This window comes from Seriola lalandi, unplaced genomic scaffold (assembly GCF_002814215.2).
Source record: "Seriola lalandi dorsalis isolate HSWRI2012SDOR001 ecotype SW California unplaced genomic scaffold, Sedor1 jcf7180002054939, whole genome shotgun sequence".
Lineage (NCBI taxonomy): Eukaryota > Metazoa > Chordata > Actinopteri > Carangiformes > Carangidae > Seriola > Seriola lalandi.
The window spans coordinates 131,594-148,171 of record NW_019525659.1 but is presented as its reverse complement, the minus strand read 5'-3'; the positions used below and the strand labels follow the sequence as shown (position 1 = coordinate 148,171).

The 16,578-nt window shown below is 39.7% G+C and overlaps 1 protein-coding gene across 1 annotated transcript in view; it reads left to right on the top strand.

Annotated features, from left to right (window-relative positions):
* dcc (DCC netrin 1 receptor) overlaps window positions 1–16,578 on the top strand; it is a 211,243-nt gene that overhangs the window by 162,281 nt on the left and 32,384 nt on the right. Inside the window, exons 22-25 of the mRNA XM_087171665.1 lie at window positions 4,037–4,199; window positions 5,215–5,438; window positions 5,972–6,085; window positions 15,575–15,724. Coding sequence (XP_087027791.1) covers window positions 4,037–4,199; window positions 5,215–5,438; window positions 5,972–6,085; window positions 15,575–15,724 — 651 coding nt within the window. The remainder of the gene's footprint in view (window positions 1–4,036; window positions 4,200–5,214; window positions 5,439–5,971; window positions 6,086–15,574; window positions 15,725–16,578) is intronic.

Genomic DNA, 16,578 nt, shown 5'->3' with positions numbered 1-16,578 from the left:
ACAAACCAGACACAAACCAGGCACAAACCAGACGCAACAGACACAAACCAGACGCAACAGACACAAACCAGACGCAACAGACACAAACCAGACACAAACCAGGTACTGACCAGGCACAACAGACACAAACCAGACACAAACCAGGTGCTGACCAGGCACAACAGACATAAACCAGTCAAGAACCAGGCCAAAACCAGACACAACAGACACAAACCAGTCAAGAACCAGGCCAAAACCACACACAACAGACACAAACCAGGCACAAACCAGACGCAACAGACACAAACCAGACACAAACCAGGCACAACAGACACAAACCAGGCACAAACCAGACGAGCGCAGCAGGGCACAATGTGGAGGAGTGTGTGATGTTCCTTCCTCTGGTTTATCTACAAAGAAAGTCTTTGTTTATATTGACCACTTCTTTAATTTGTCCCTTCAGTGCTATGGGGCTTCATGTACCATTCTACAAGATACATATATGAAACAACATTTGTGAGAAACACCGGGCATTTAAACATTGTTTGTGCTGAGTTTGTTTATAACTGACCAGCTTTGTTTCCCTGCTGGATTTCTGGCTTTTGTGAAGATTTTTACACATCCTGTCACCCTCATGTTGATTTGTCGATGTTGTTGTGGCTTTAAGCTGCTGAGAGCTTCTGATTTATTCCACACAGTCTCTCTGAGCCGCTGGGGGTTCAGTGCCTCACTCAAGGGCATCTCAGTAGAGGTTGTTAACGCTCCTGTTATCATCAGTAACATACATTTTGCTTGTGGGTCAGTTTTGACTTCCTGTCTGTCAGTTACTGCTCCTGTCATTTATTGTAGTCATCTCTTTCACAGTCCAAAAGGTTTAGATTTATTGTACAAAACCATCCCAAATTGTCCTTTCATGTCTCCACTTTCCATATACTAGGTACAGAATTACATAGTTCTTACTTGGAAGTTATAAGGACCTTAAAAAAAGCTTTACAGCTTTATTTCCAAACTGGATGGCTCTTCAGAGCTTTGTCTACTCTACCAGGAATAACATTCTGGTGCAGAAACACTGAAACATTTACTTATTTATAAAATCAACTTTAAACATATTGCCTCAACAGTCTGCAAATTACCCACATACAAGTTTTTAACTGTAGAATGAAAACCCACTCAGGACATGGACATGGTTGTGCATGGACAGAAATTCATTGAACATTTTCATATTTTTTGTGAGCGCTGAACTGAACAGATCAGTTTACAAATGATGAACGTTCATGTTTTAAGTCAGTTTTACGGCCCAGCATGGCTGGTGTAAGCGGTACAAACGGTTTTTGTCATTCAAAAAGAATAGCGGCCTATTTATTTTTAAAAAATGGAACAAATGAACGTGAATTTGTTCTTTTTTGAAACTGTGAACTTAGTGATTTTTAAAAATGAACTATGAACGTGAACTGGTTCATTTTCATCTGTATGAAGTGAACTTTGAACTAGTTCTTTTTAAGTGTGAACTGGCACAACACTGAACCCCCTAATGCCCAGAAATATAGAGAGGACATGACCTTTGTGTACTCTGGTAGCTACTGATCATAGAAAGAAACATGCTGATGTTATTATTAACATTAACAATGACTATTTAAGTTCTATTTAAGTGTTCCACTAAGTCTTGACAGTGATAGTGAGTCAGCATGAACAATACCAGGACCCTGAAACTGAAGCAGCTAAATGGAATTCAGCCATCATTGAAGACACAGTGAATGCCTGTCTTTCCTCTTTCCACCCACCATATAATGACAGGTATGACAGGGCAGGAAAAAGTAATGCAACTTATGAAGTTTAGAGGGGCAGAATGTAACCCAGGTTATTTTGTGTCACTACAATGTACAGATGTCTCCTAAATGCTTTACATGCAGAACATTGGAAGATGCTATAATTTACCAATGTTCCATGAACACTTCCCATGTAGGCTATCGGTAGGCGCTGCCAAGGCAGCTGAGCACAGACAAGCCTCTCCAGCGAGCAACTCAAACAGGTGTTAGTTTAAAAAGAGTCAAATACAGATTTCTGATGTTAGAGTTACCTGAGTGTAAACCAAGTGATTTTATCTAATAGAGCCTATAGGGGGAATGACAGTGAGAGTTGACTACATATGTCATGGAGCGCAGTCCTAGAACAAACATGCAGCATGCTCTCAGGCGCACCCGAATGACATGGCACATAGAGGGGAGCAGTAAAGATTAGTACAATAAAAACCATGGCTCACCTTGTTATGTATGAAATTGCCAATCAGATTCATTTGCTTATTAATCAAAGGTGCCAGAGCGCCATTCCTTATCCTTCAGTCCCCCTTCAACCCCTGAATAAAACACCTGTTGACAAAATCACTTCATTTGAAAAAAGACTAAGAAAAGTGTGATGTAGAGATTTAAAGGCATATTGTCCATGGGGTATTGGGGGGCACGTGTCCCAATCCCTTTCCAAAATCCTATTTTGACCTCCTTACTTATAGTTTAAGATTAGTTTTCAAGCCGCCATGTTCTCTCTGACTGTCATCTACCTGGGAGAAGATCTGAGCTGATAAATGCTGATACACTCAGCTGTGAGTGATGCAGACATTTTTTGCCATAAGTCTTGTCTCTCACGCTACATACAGGCTACAGGCTACCCTACCTTACTGTTGGAGGTTGTTGGAGCTGCATAAAACCTGAAAAGAACACCTGCACATGGAACTGGGCTGAGAAAAAGGTCCTTGAACTAAATTTTTGGGGTTAAAGATGTTTTTTATTGTTGTTGTTGTGCTTTTTTCTTTCATTATTCTTTTTTAAATTCATGGCCTTTTATCGAGCAAAACTCGAAACTAAGAAACATCAGGGAAAAAGGAAGATGATGAAATGAAATCTAACAGCTGTTGCTGAAAAGAATAGAAAGGAAAAGATTGGAAAGAAAAGAAAAGTGAGTGATGTTGTGGTCTCTGCTGCAGCTGTAAGCTTTGATGGATTGTGGTTTTCATTGATAGTGTTGACTGAATGGAGAGAGAAAAAAGAGAGAGAGTAAAAGAGGCAAAGTGCCTTTCGCTCACTCTCATACATTTTTCTTAATCTTTCTTACCTGCACACCCCCTCTTTTCTCTCTCACCCCCATTCTGCACTTTCTCTGTCTCTATCATCTTACCTCTTCTCTCTACCTAGACTTCATGCTCCTTCTGTGTTTCCTATTTTGTCTCTCTCTGTGCTCCAAGGTCGAGTTAATGAATGACAGAGCGTGTCATCAATTCCCCTTTCTCCCTTTACACCTGTCGTACACACACACACACACACACACACACACACACACACACACACACACACACACACACACACACACACATACACACACACACACACACTGTATATTGATTGGTAAAGCAGCAGCAGCAGCTTTGTTGTCAGTCCAGTGAACCCACTCTGGGTTTCACTCTGCAAGCCCTGTGTATCTTTACTAAATTTCCATAACATCATTTTTTCTTTGTCTGAATAAGTATAATTATTTTGCATGTGAGCCGGTTATATTCAGTAAAAGAAGGTGGACCACTGAGATTAAATGTCTTATTTAGCCTAAATTTATGTTAGCATTCTGCTCATCACCTGTAAACAATTCAAAATTCACAGACATTTCTTTCACACTCCTTCACATAGCATTGCCATCATAGAGTGTAACTGCATTTGAAACTGGCTTTTCATTTCCACCTTAACTTGTAAATGAAAATTCACTTTCCCTTTCATTCTCACATGAAACAGGCTAAAATCATTAAGTATATTATATTAAGTTTCAGATGTAAAGGTCCCCAAACATGAATATTTAATTCAAAACATCATGCACAGAAAAATTAAAAATTTAATTTGTTGAAATGTTTTTATTTTAATTTTGGCAACCCTACACTCCCTTAAATAATTTCAAACAAAGAAAAACTCACTATAAAAAAAGAAAACTTGCTGTTTCAGGAATTAAACTACAGATCTGACAATATCCACTTTGTTTTGTATTTACATTTTCTAATCTCCACCTCTCTTTTGTATTTCAGAGTCTCCCATTGGTCAGATGCGTCCACCTCACGGCAGTGCCACACCTCAAAAGAACAGTAACCTCCTGGTCATCATAGTGGTTTCCGTGGGAGCCGTCAGCGTGGTTGTGGTTGTGATTGTGGCTCTCATCTGCACCCGGCGCTCCTCCGCCCAGCAGAGGAAGTAAGATGCTTCATTCATCTGTGTGATGCACTAAACAGCTGTCAGGGAAACTAGGCAGGTGGAAAATGATCTGTTGACAAGGAAAATGGTCAAAATGACCATTTCTTCTTTTGTAGATGTTGATAACTAAGAGCAGTCAGCACTAACCACAGTGAAAATTAAATTGCATTTCTTGTGACTGCTCCACAACAAAAGCCACCATTTTTTTTATCCAGCTGAATGTTTTTAATGTGAAGCAGCAGTGGAAGGATATTCTGTTGTCATAAGCAGTAACTTAAAACAGCTTTGACAGAGAGTGAAGCGTCACTTCCTTCACAAGTTCAGGGCAGGGATGGAGGATTCTGCAAAAAACAAAAAAATAAAATAAAAACTACTAAGTAGTATAAACTGAATGGATATTCCAGTATACTAGGGTTTCAGTTCAGAACAAGCTTCAGGTGATATTATTTTAAATCCTTTATGTTAGTTATTGCTAGTAATTTGGCAGGTGTTTATATGTCTGTCTGTGGACTTCTGTCACTACTCTGGAAAATAGGGATTGAAAAAGTGATGAAACTTTGTAGGTGTGTAGTTCAGATACTCAAGGATGGAAAGATGCTGAACTTAATTCAGAACCAGAGTCTTATGATGAGATAACATCAGCTGTGACACCCTTCATGTTGTTTTAGTCAAAATTAGTTTATAATCCAGTTCATGACATTTCAGTGGGCATTATTTTATAATTCTAGTTTCACTGGGAAAGATTATACTTTTTTTCAGAAAGTATTTTCTTCTCTTGATCCAGCCATTTTTATCTGTTGTATAAATGAGGAGGCAAACGCTTTTATGGTGGAAGCACATTTCTGTTATGGTATTCATGCTCTGCTGGGATTTGAAGGGTTGCCTAGCAACATGACTGTAATAGCAGTTTACAAGTGGTTCATTATGATATCCACTAATATTAGCCACGGAGTTTGTCCCTCGTTCTACCTGACCACTGACTTCCTTACCTGTGTGTCTCTCATCCTCTGTGCAGGAAGAGAGCAAGCCACAGTGCCAGTAAGAGGAAGGGCAGCCAGAAGGACCTGCGACCTCCTGACCTCTGGATCCATCACGAGGAAATGGAGATGAAAAACATGGAGAAAGCTCCCAGTGTCGCCCCATCTGGACGTGACTCACCCATCCAGTCCTGCCAGGACCTCCCCCAGGTTGCACACAGCCAATCAGAGAGCCAGATTGGCAGCAAGAGCAGCCACTCTGGTACAGGACGGATTTTCATTTACTCATGCTCCTAATTATTTGTGATTTAAATGTTTTAATACTGTTTGTATGATTTCTATTTAACATACAACAACACGCCTCCTAACTTTGAATAAAAAACAAAGTTGTGTTTATTAAATTTGAATTGCATCTGTCTTGCAGATGTTATCGTTCATCTCTCCGTTATCTGCAACATGAAAATCACCACAATGTTCAGAATACTAAGATTATAGATGCTATTTATAGTTTTATATCTGCGCACTACATATTTATTATTTTCTTCATTTCTATGGTTCTAACCAATTAATTAAACTCATTACGCGTGTATTGATGTAATTAGTAGTGTGATGAATCCTGATTCATCATGAATTTAAAAAAACAAATGTATCACGTAAAATTGCATAAATAATTTCCTCCAGTAGGAAACAGTTAACTGAGCTCATTTATGAAGTTCTCTTCTGACAACCAGAACAAATGTAAATGATGAAAAGCTTGTGGTGTTTGAGTGTTTGAGTGTTTTGCTGTTGCAGGAGCCGATGGTGACGAGGCCTCCAGCAGCATCTCCACTCTGGAGCGCTCCCTGGCTGCCAGGAGGGGGACACGAGGCAAAATGATGATTCCTATGGATTCACAACCAAGCAACACACGTAAGAAACACAAGCCTGTGTGTGTATTTCCTTCTGATTTTTTTCCTTGCACACATGGTGACCTATTTTCAGATAGTGCTAAACATTAACTTTTTACTCTTGAGAAATGTTGTTTCTCTGAATCTGATTTTGAATCAATCAAAGATGGTGCAATCAGCTCAGCACCGGCTTTTATCAAGCAAATGAAAGTAGGAAATTAGTCCTTTTTGTAACTTTATTCACTGTTTACAACAAATATTCTGATACATAAATGGAGAATTGATGTTTTTACGCTTTAGGTACAGCATAAATGAATGTGATATAATGTGTTAATCAGTGAGCTTTAGAGGTGCTGATACCAGTGGTGGACATTTTAGAAATTGAATGTCATGGTCAGAAGAAAAGGAAAGGTGGAGCAGAGAGGAAGAGAATGAAAAAGGGAGGCTCTACCACAAACACAGATACATGCTGCAAAATAGACAACATGTTTGCCAGTAAGGGACCAGCTTAAACACACACACATACACAAACTACGTACTCAGCATAGCTAGCTAAGTGGCTAATAACAGTGTGACACAACGTGCTATACATTGCAGCACATCATCCGTCTTTGTGGAGGAATTACATCATAGCAATGATTGCAACATAAAGATCATATGATGTTGAATAGCACACCTTGAAAGTCAAGACAGGCTACTTGTTGGTCAGTCCCAAATATTTGTATTTTGTAATCTGGATCAATTTCCTCCCAGATGAACGGAGTGCCTTGTAGCCTGTTACAACCACAAACAGTGTTAGCCAACAAGATTAGCAGTCTTATGGTTTTAGGTGAAAAGGGTTTCCTGGGATGGATTCAAATCCCATGCATGAATTACTGTTTCAGTGCAACCCTCTCTGATACTGTCAGTGGATTTTGTTACCTATGGGCAGAGCCAGGCTAGCTTTCCACCAATTTTCAGCCTTTTTCCTAAGCTAAGCTAACTACTTAGCACAATATTCAGCATATGCATATACGCAAAATGTTGAACCTTTCCCTTTAGGAGACTATTTGTGCCCATAATTAGTCCACAGACCCTCACAGACCAACACAAAGTCCTGAACCCAGGACCAGACCCAGCATTAGCTGAATGTAAGAACCCTGTAGAGTGGGCTGTCTCAGGGCAGCAATGATGCTCACATTGTTTATCACTCTCTTCCTCTCTGTCTTTCTCTGGGAGGGAGGATGTTAAAAGTGTTTCATGCAAAGACAGACGCAAAGTTGAGGGAAGAAAGAACACACATACATGCACACACTGAAAATGACATATACACACACTTTCTCACACAGATAATTAGCCCATATGTTCCCTCAGACTGACTCAAAGGACAGAGGGGAGAGGGAGAAGATCTGAGGGTGAGCAGTGAGGAGAGGAGGATGAGCAGGGGAATCTCAAAGAGAGAGGGAGAGAGACAGAGAGAGAGAGACAGAGAGAGAGAGGCAGGAAAGAAACATGCAGTGGGAAGACGGAAGAGAGAGAGAGGGGAAGAGAGAAGTCGCGTTTCAAAAAGTACCCGGAACCTTAAGTACGGGGTACTTTTCTTCAGGAACTAAAAGGTTCCTGTGGCACATTGTTGTCTGTGTTTCCACCGCGGCCTCAAGTCCTGAGATTATGCAAAATTAGTGCTTGACATCACATTATTCACAGCACTTTGAGGACATAACAAAAAACGAAAATACGGGACCAATTGCGTCCTGTATATATTCAATACAGGACGCAGCATTTTATCATCAAATACGGGACGATCCTGTATTATACATGAGGGGTGGCAACCTCAGCCACTCCGGTTGTTGTGGTCCTTTATTTTTTGAAGTCCTGATTCAGTTTTTTTACCTTCTCCTGGACCTGTTTGCGGTGTGGAAAATGTGTTTGCTTGCCCGGTGCTTGCTCGCTCGCTGCGGACTTTTAAACATCGAATTTTAAAATAAAATGCGGCGTGGACTCACCCAGTCAGAAATGTTTAACTCGGCAAACCACACCCCTCAAAGTTCCTACTACCAAAGATCCTTTATACAGAAGATACCGCATTACAGGTAGCGCCAATAGTATGAAATGGGACACAGTTCCGATCTCCTAAGTGGGTTTTGTCCCTCAACCTCTCGCTCAAGCTAACCTCTCTGCATCCTTTGGGAAGGAAAAGTCAGATCCGTTTTCCTTGTTATTACAACCTATTGCTACACAAAGCTCGGGTATTTTTAACACTAACTGATGGATTACTTGTCCCTGCCATCCGAATACAACGATAGACAATACAACATGGATACAATACAAATTTGCGCCTTTTTTGATTTCTGATCAGCCCAGTACAAAGTCATGTCAATTTAATAGGCGAATAATCTGTTTTAGCAATTGTTAAGCAGTGAAACAAGTTTTATTTAAGTTTTAAAGTTAGTCCATGGTTTAACATAAGTCAATCAAAAAATAACTCTGGTCCATCTAAACATCTCGTTATCGGTTGGCAAACGATGTTGGCAGATGACAGAGCTCGCGAGAGTAAGGCAGGTCTTCAATAAAGTTAATTTTCCCCGGATCTGTTCGTTTGAAAAATGTCATTTTGATGTCAGAATGTTCTGAAGATGAGCGGCTTGTGCAATATTGTGTGCAATATTTATTTCGGTGACTATAGAGCAAAAGAATATTTGATAATCTGTGATCTCGTTCACTTCGTCCATTGAAATAAATACACTCAGACCTGCTTCCAGTCTGTCGCTGGTACTACCCCCCCCGACCAGGTACCTTTTTGGAGGTCAATCAATTACCCCGGAACTAAATTTAGACCCTGGTTCCTGCAGTGGAAATGCACATAGTTCCTCAAAAGGTTCCTGGTTCCTGGGGAAAGTTCCTCCAGTGGAAACGCGGCCAGAGAGAGAGAGGGAGAGAGAGAGAGAGAGAGAGAGAGAGAAAAGAAACAGTGTGAGAAAGTGAAGTCTTACTTTCAACCCTCATTACGTTTCAAATTATAGTGTGTGAATGGGTTCATAGATATGTATAGCGTGTGTGTGTGTGTGTGTGTGTGTGTGTGTGTGTGTGTGTGTGTGTGTGTGTGTGTGTTTGAAGCTTGTGTTTGACTACAGCATTGATCGGGCTGATGTTCAGTAACATATGATGTTTTAGATCGGGGGATAAGGAGGAGCTGCGCAGAGTCCAGAAGGAACTCAAACAGAAAATCAGGAAAGGGAAGGACTGTTACAGACAGAAACTGGAAGAGCAGCTAGTGCAGAATAACACCAGAGATGTCTGGAATGGACTGCAGAACATCTCTGGCCACGGAAAAGGCGTGAGGAGAGACCTGAGCTGCAGCGACAAGAACTGGGCCAATGAACAAATGTCAAACTGACAGCTACGTCAAACTGATGTTGACATTAGACATTATCCTGACCTACATTCAACCAAATATGTTCTAACAACATAGGTGGCCAGCTATGTGCCTGCAGGGAAAGTGTTGCTCATAGTGGAACATTTCATTCTGTTTGAAAAAGGTCTCAAGTGTCTTGTTGTCCTTGGCTTTAGTGGTATTGAGACATCTGCTGTGTTTAAAGCAACAAAACTGAGATTTTACAGTGTTAGGTAGAATGTTGAGTCCTGGTCTGGACTCTGGCTTGGCGGTGGTTGACTGTGATTGAGTGTGGTTGGCAGTAGTTGGCAGTGGTTGGCGGTGGTTGATGGTCAGCAGTGATGACCACTAAGCAACTATAACATATGCTTTTCATTTGGCTTCAAAACAGCGGCAGGAATTCTGCTCACACCCCCATCCTGTACCATCACGCTGCTACATAACAAACTCTTCTCGTCTATCACAACACTTTCATTTCTGTTACACACATCAGGCCTTTTCTTGATCCAATCTGTATTAAAGTTTATCTACAGTTTATCTGTTGACATAGCAACATGTCCTTTCGTTCAAACCTGCAAAGGTGCACATTCACTCATTTACAGGTAACTGGTTCATGACTGAGGTTTATAAGGATAAACCCCATCAGTCATTCTCAGATACAAATGATTCATTTTCTTGGTGGGATAATGATTTAGATCAGAAGGTTCTTGTGAAATCCTAACAATCTATTGGACTTCTTATTGATGATTTTTAATGTTATTCTTTACTAACTTTTACTAACACTAAGCCATTAAAAACCTATATATGATAAAGTATGCCACAGAAAAATATATAACAAAATAAAATAAGTTCCCTTAAAGAAAGAACCAACCCTAAAAACAAAAGACATGAACACAAAAAAAAACTTAAAGACTGAGACAGAAAATATGTCATTTAGCTGTGACTTTATGATGGACATTTGTCATTTGAACAGTGAAATTAATAGACCTTGCTTGAATTCTAAGCACAGAATGTATCATTTAAATAAATTAACAAACTAAATGTAATTCACAGAAAAAAGATTGTGCCGAAGTTTATTGGTAAAATTTGGCATTGCAATTAAATCTGCTTAATATTGAACACAATTGCATATAATTATATTCACTCATAATTGAACAAAAGCTCTTTGATTAAGCTCAGTGAAAGATGGTGGTTTTGTTTATATATAAATAAAATGTTGAAGTTTTTTCTTTATTAAACCATACCATGATCTTCCCATATAACCTTCATCAAATGCTGTGAGTGCTTAAACAGAAGCATAAAAAATAATAAATGTATCTGCTGTCACAGTTCAGCTGTACAGAAACATGATTTTTAGGAGACTGCACTTTGAAAGCCCTGAAGTGTCCTCGTGTGACAAGTTGGGAGTGAGAACATGTTCTCACTTGTAACAATAATGTAAGAACATACACAATGATAGCTATGACCATAAATATATTTCTCCGGTGCACACTGCAAAACTTCCAAACACACCTACCTCATGTAACTGCAATCACATGATCAGCACTCAGCCAGTCAGTGCTCACCTCTCTACTCGTGTTGCCTTTATTTCAGAATAAAAGCACATAATAAATCAATAACGCATTAACAAATCAATCATCTATCTGTGTGACAGGAATCCACTTACCTGGTTGAGAATGAATTAGTTCAACCACCTTCTCAGCTCCATCCCACACTCTTCTGTTGTCACTGTCCTGTCATTTCCATCACACACCCTGTCAGCTATGTTCACCCCCCCCCTGGACTCTGTCAGACCTCATTTACTCCTGTTGCACTGTTTTATTTACATCACTCTGATCAGCTCATGCACTGTTTTGCTGTCTGTTGTACAGTCATATTAGCACCCTAACAGCTACTCCGTCATACTGCCTTCATCCCCTTAACACCTCCTACCCGTGCTGACACGCTGTGGGTGGAGTTCACGGTGGTTGTAGTTGTCTGTAAACACATCCATCCGTCTGTATAAACCTGCTTTAATTTACCAACAGACTAATGTGCAACACCTGCACCACATGACATCCACGAACCAGTTTTGTACAGAAGCAGATTATCTAATTACTGACTCTCTCTCTCTCTCTCTCTCTCCTGTCTCTCTGTGTGTGAGTGTGTGTTTGTATATTTCACTCTAAGTTTTTTGTTTATAATTCTTCTTCACTCCTGTTGCTGTAATTTACTGCAGTTGTAACAAGCTGCTGCTGCCACACTGAACAGTAACAATCAGGTTACATAAAGCGGTTATTAGTCAGCGGGTGACTGATCATTTTTTCTGCCATGTGACATTCAATCTTGTGTTTTACATTAATGTGTGTGTGTGATATGTGGGTCACAGTAAAACAGGAAAACTCTTCAGGCTTCCTCTGCCCACACACAGGCCTGACCTCTATTGTAGTCTGTTTTTGTGTTATGTTTTACACTAAGGTTCAGTCAAAAACACTTTCTGGTTTTCTCCTCCCTAAAACTAAAGATGGAACTAAACCAAAACTAATAAACTAAAAATGGAATAAACTACATCACCAAAAGAATATTTTCATTTTCTGTCAAAAGAAAATGTGTCATTACAGGAATCTCAATTGAGTCTTGTCAAAAAATCATCAATCATCAATATCTTTCAATTCATTTTCATTCAGTTTCATTCAAAATTGAAAGAAATTCTTTGTAAAATAATTAATTATATATGCTATTGTAATGATTATTTTGAAAATGGTATTGACACTCAAGAGCACCTTTTGTTCTTACAGAGAATTATGTTTAACATGGAGTTTAATGAAAAATATGTTTTGTGATACTGGAACTTTTTTTATATCTCTAACCCTAACCCTAAAATATTAGGGACTGCCCGTACAAATGGCCGACCAAAAATGTAATTGATATTTCACAGAGAAATAATAAATCCTTCTTTAAAACAGAAGGGCAAGGAATTGGAACACTTCTATGGTAATGGGGTGATTTTAGCTCTATTCTGTATGTGTAAATATAGATGTAAAGTCAAGTAAAATTTTATCCATACAGCCCAATATGACAATGTCCTCAAGAGTCTGAACAATGTGTAGATCATATGACTCAAATCAGATCAGGAAAAATGTGTTGCTGTTGCTTTGGCTCAAACTCAAGCTTTATATCATAATCCAACAGCAGAGACAGTAACAGAAAGCCAGCTAAATATGTCCAGTGTCCACATTACTATTTTTGTTAGTAAGTCAGTTTCACAATACGCAGATTCTTGTTGACTTCCTCATTTCTGGATTTTAAATTAATTTGAACCAATTAGCATTATAACCTTGAAATGATACAATGACTAATTTTGGACCTGAATTCAGACATCCTTGAGGTATCCTTCCATGAATGACATTGTCACCAAAAATTACAGACAGCTAATGGATACATTTAAAATTATGAATATCTGACTGGATGTGTTTTGTGGAAATGACTACCTCTCCTTTTCTTAAGCTAGCAGTTGAATTTACCGTCAGTAATTGATGTTTTGGAAAAGATAGTGGGTCAGAATGAGAAAAGGTTCTTCTGCCTTCCTCTGATTCAATTTTTATAAAACTTTGACAGAATTTCAACCTCTTACAGGTAATGTGGGATTGTTTGAATATGCATTATTTCTTAAATTCCTGTAGGGTCTGCACTGTTTCTCTTTGTTTCCGTCTCTCTCTCTCTTTGTCTCCTCTGATGCAGCATGAGCCTTCTTCACTTTTTTTATCCCGCTGCCACGTCTCTCTCTCTGCAGACAACAGGATCTGATCTCTTTATCTACCTTCTGTTTTTATCTCTTTGTGTCTCCTGTCTGGTTTCCTTTTCTCTGTGTCTCTCTTTCTATCAGTTTGTTTCAGTTTCATCTCAGTCTGCTTGTGCTTTTTTTTATCATTTCTGTTTTTTCTCTCTTTTATCTCAGTTTCTCTGCTTACTCTCTGTTATCTGTAATTTTTACATTTATCTTTCTTGATTTTGTTTTTGTCGTTTTGCCTCTTCTTTTGTTTCCTATTTTTCTTTGTCATTTATTTCTTTGTCTTTCTCCTCTATTTTCCAGTTTTGTGTTTATTTATCTCACTCTCTTCATTTTGTCTCTGTCATTTTCTCTTCTTCTCTCTTACAGAAACACACACACACACACACACACACACACACACACACACACCAATCTCCATTAACCTGTAGTTTGCTGCCTCACTGAACCAAAGTCATCAATATTCTCAATCAATAGCAGCATTGACCAGACTTGCTCATCTCTGGTCATCTCGCTGCTGTAATCAAACCCTGCCTCCCTTTAAATGATCACAGCACAAACAAAGTAAATAACACACACACACACACACACACACACAGACACACACAGACAAACACACACCTCCTAAAGCTGCTGATCACAGCCTTGCTTCGTCCAAACTATCAATACTTTTCAATCAATATTGGTATTGATCAGGGTTTGGTAGAATTAGACCCCATGGTTCAAAAAGAGAAAGCAGGAGGCAGAGACCCACCCCTGTCTTCTTTTCTGTTAGTCACTAAGAATTCAAATGAAAAAACCACATAATGCCGGAGACATGACAGAGTCCTAGTGCAGCACATGCCGTCGTATACAACATGAAAGTGACCTCAGGCTTTATACAGGCAGCTTTCTGAGTCAAACAACTCTGCCCACAACTCTCCACAACAGTCTAAACAGATTCAACAAGGAAATATAAAGATAGAGCTTTAAACTCGTTGACTTTTTTTTAAAGTTTTGGACAGAGCCAGGCTAGCTGTTTCTGCTAGCCTGTACTGCTGTTTCATTTTGTGCTAAGCTAAGCTAACCAGCTGCTGGCTCTAGCTTCATAAATTCAAAGAGACAAAAACCTGTGAAAATGTATTTATGTGATATCATTGTCCATCTTCCCCCAGTCAACAAAAGTTATTCTATAACATTTATGTAGCCGTCAGTTTGTTTTATACAACTGTGTGTAGTAAACACTTTTTTCGTGACACTGTCAATGAGTTGACATTATGAGTGACAGAAGTGTCACTTGACTGATTTCACTATGAGGTGGGAAATCTGCAGCAGGTATAGACCCAAAAATAAAATGTTCTCCTAAGAAATCTACAAACATACATCAACATTAGCAAACACAGTACTGAACGCAGCTCTAACACAAAAGACAACGAGACAGACAGACACACAAACATGCACACACGCACACACACACTCACACTCACAGGGGTGCATCCTATCTTCTAAACAGGCATGAAGTGTGTGTATGTGAGTGTGTGTGTGTGTGTGTGTGTGTGTGTGTGTGTGTGTGTGTGTGTGTGTGTGTGTGTGAGAGTGTGTTTGTTGTGTACCTGAGGCAGTGTGTAATCAGTCTCAGGGGTTGACTCCCTGCAGTTTCCTCTCAAGGTCACAATATGCACTTTGTGTGCTCTGCCTGCTTTGCTGACTGATTCTCCTCATCTCTGTTTATAGCAGCTCTCTGCTCTGGTCGACTGCTTTACTGACTGCTGCAGGACTCATCTTCTATCTTTTCTCTCTTTTTTACTGATCTCAATAAAAAAATATCCCTGTCTGGTTGTTCTATTTTTCTGAGCTGATTTTCCAGAAAATATACCAATACCGGCAATATCATGATATATGGTGATATTATGATTTAGATTATCTATGAGTGAGATCAACCGATCCACAACCGATACCGATCATTTTTGGCAGACAATGCAGATGGCATACGTTCTATCAGTCTCACACACTTAAAAAAGTAAAAGTTCTACACGGCAGACGTGTTGTTTTGTTTTCATGGCCTGTCGGGCACCGGCACATTGAGGCAGGCTTACACTACACAACAAACAGAGCTTCTCTCAGCTGCAGACACCACAGTATTAACCACATGTGATCGGTTTACGGTGATTAGTGACTAGAAGCATTAATTCTGATCTACCAATCACATATTTTTTATGAAAACTGGTTGATAATGATCGGTGGCGAATCAATCGGAGCATCCCTAATAAAATTCCATAGAGGATACAGACTCTTTTTGTCTCTGTCACTGGTTCACTGATTATTTTGTGACATCTCTTTCTGCTGCGCCACTGTGCCGTGGGTGACTGACTGTTCTGTCTGTGTTTCAGCGGTGGTCAGTGCCATCCCGGTGCCAGCACTGGACTCCTCTCAGTATCCTGGTATTCTGCCTTCACCTTCCTGCAGCTTCACACACAACAAGTTCAGCCTGAGGCCAATGCCTTTCCCCAGCCTGACCGTGGACAGAGGATACACACCAGGTACTGCAACACTACTGCTATTAATAGTTCTGTATAGTTCTGCATCAAAGAGTTAAATTACATATTTATGAAGTGCTTCTGAGATTTCAAAACACTGAGACATATATTGTGCATCACAATATAGCCAAAAAAATATTGTTATTGTTATTTATTGGTATAACATATCACCCAGCCAAAATGAAACACTGCCCATATTAAAAATGCAGCTGAAAAAAATGAGCATTAAACAGACAAGTATGTACATCTGTGGATCTTGCGTTATTAATAGACGAGAGTCTGCAGTTCTGGGCCAGCAGGCAGCTGAAAATGTGGTAGAAGCTGAACTGGGAACTTTCAGCAAAACTCTGCAGAAGTCCACAGAAATGTTTGTGAGAGGATTCACACACCTCTCACCTCTGATCCACATTTCACGTACAGTCTAAAAAAACATCAGACTACAGTGTGGTGTGTGGTAAGATGTGTTTGTGTGGAAGTGCTAGGTATGTATAAGCAACCCTGAAGATCAGGATGTGAACCAGCAGTTCCAAAACCATATTACACAAACAAATGAGCCCATTAATTAAAAGGGAGTCCCCAAACCCACAGAGAAAAACAACAGCTTTAAATACTCTCTAGTCAAGACTGTCTACACTCCAACCTGAGGTGTAGTTGTTGGCATGTTGGGCTAACTGGTTTACCACCTTCTACCTACAGTACTACCTCTAAGGCTGAGGAACACATCAGTAACTCACTTCATTAGTTAATGAGGTTACAGGTTACATTCCTGGAGAGCAAGTGATGTCAGAGTCTCTGTCCTGGTCTTTATTTGGGAGAGTTTACCAGAGACAGTTACATCAGCCAGACATGTGTGGTAG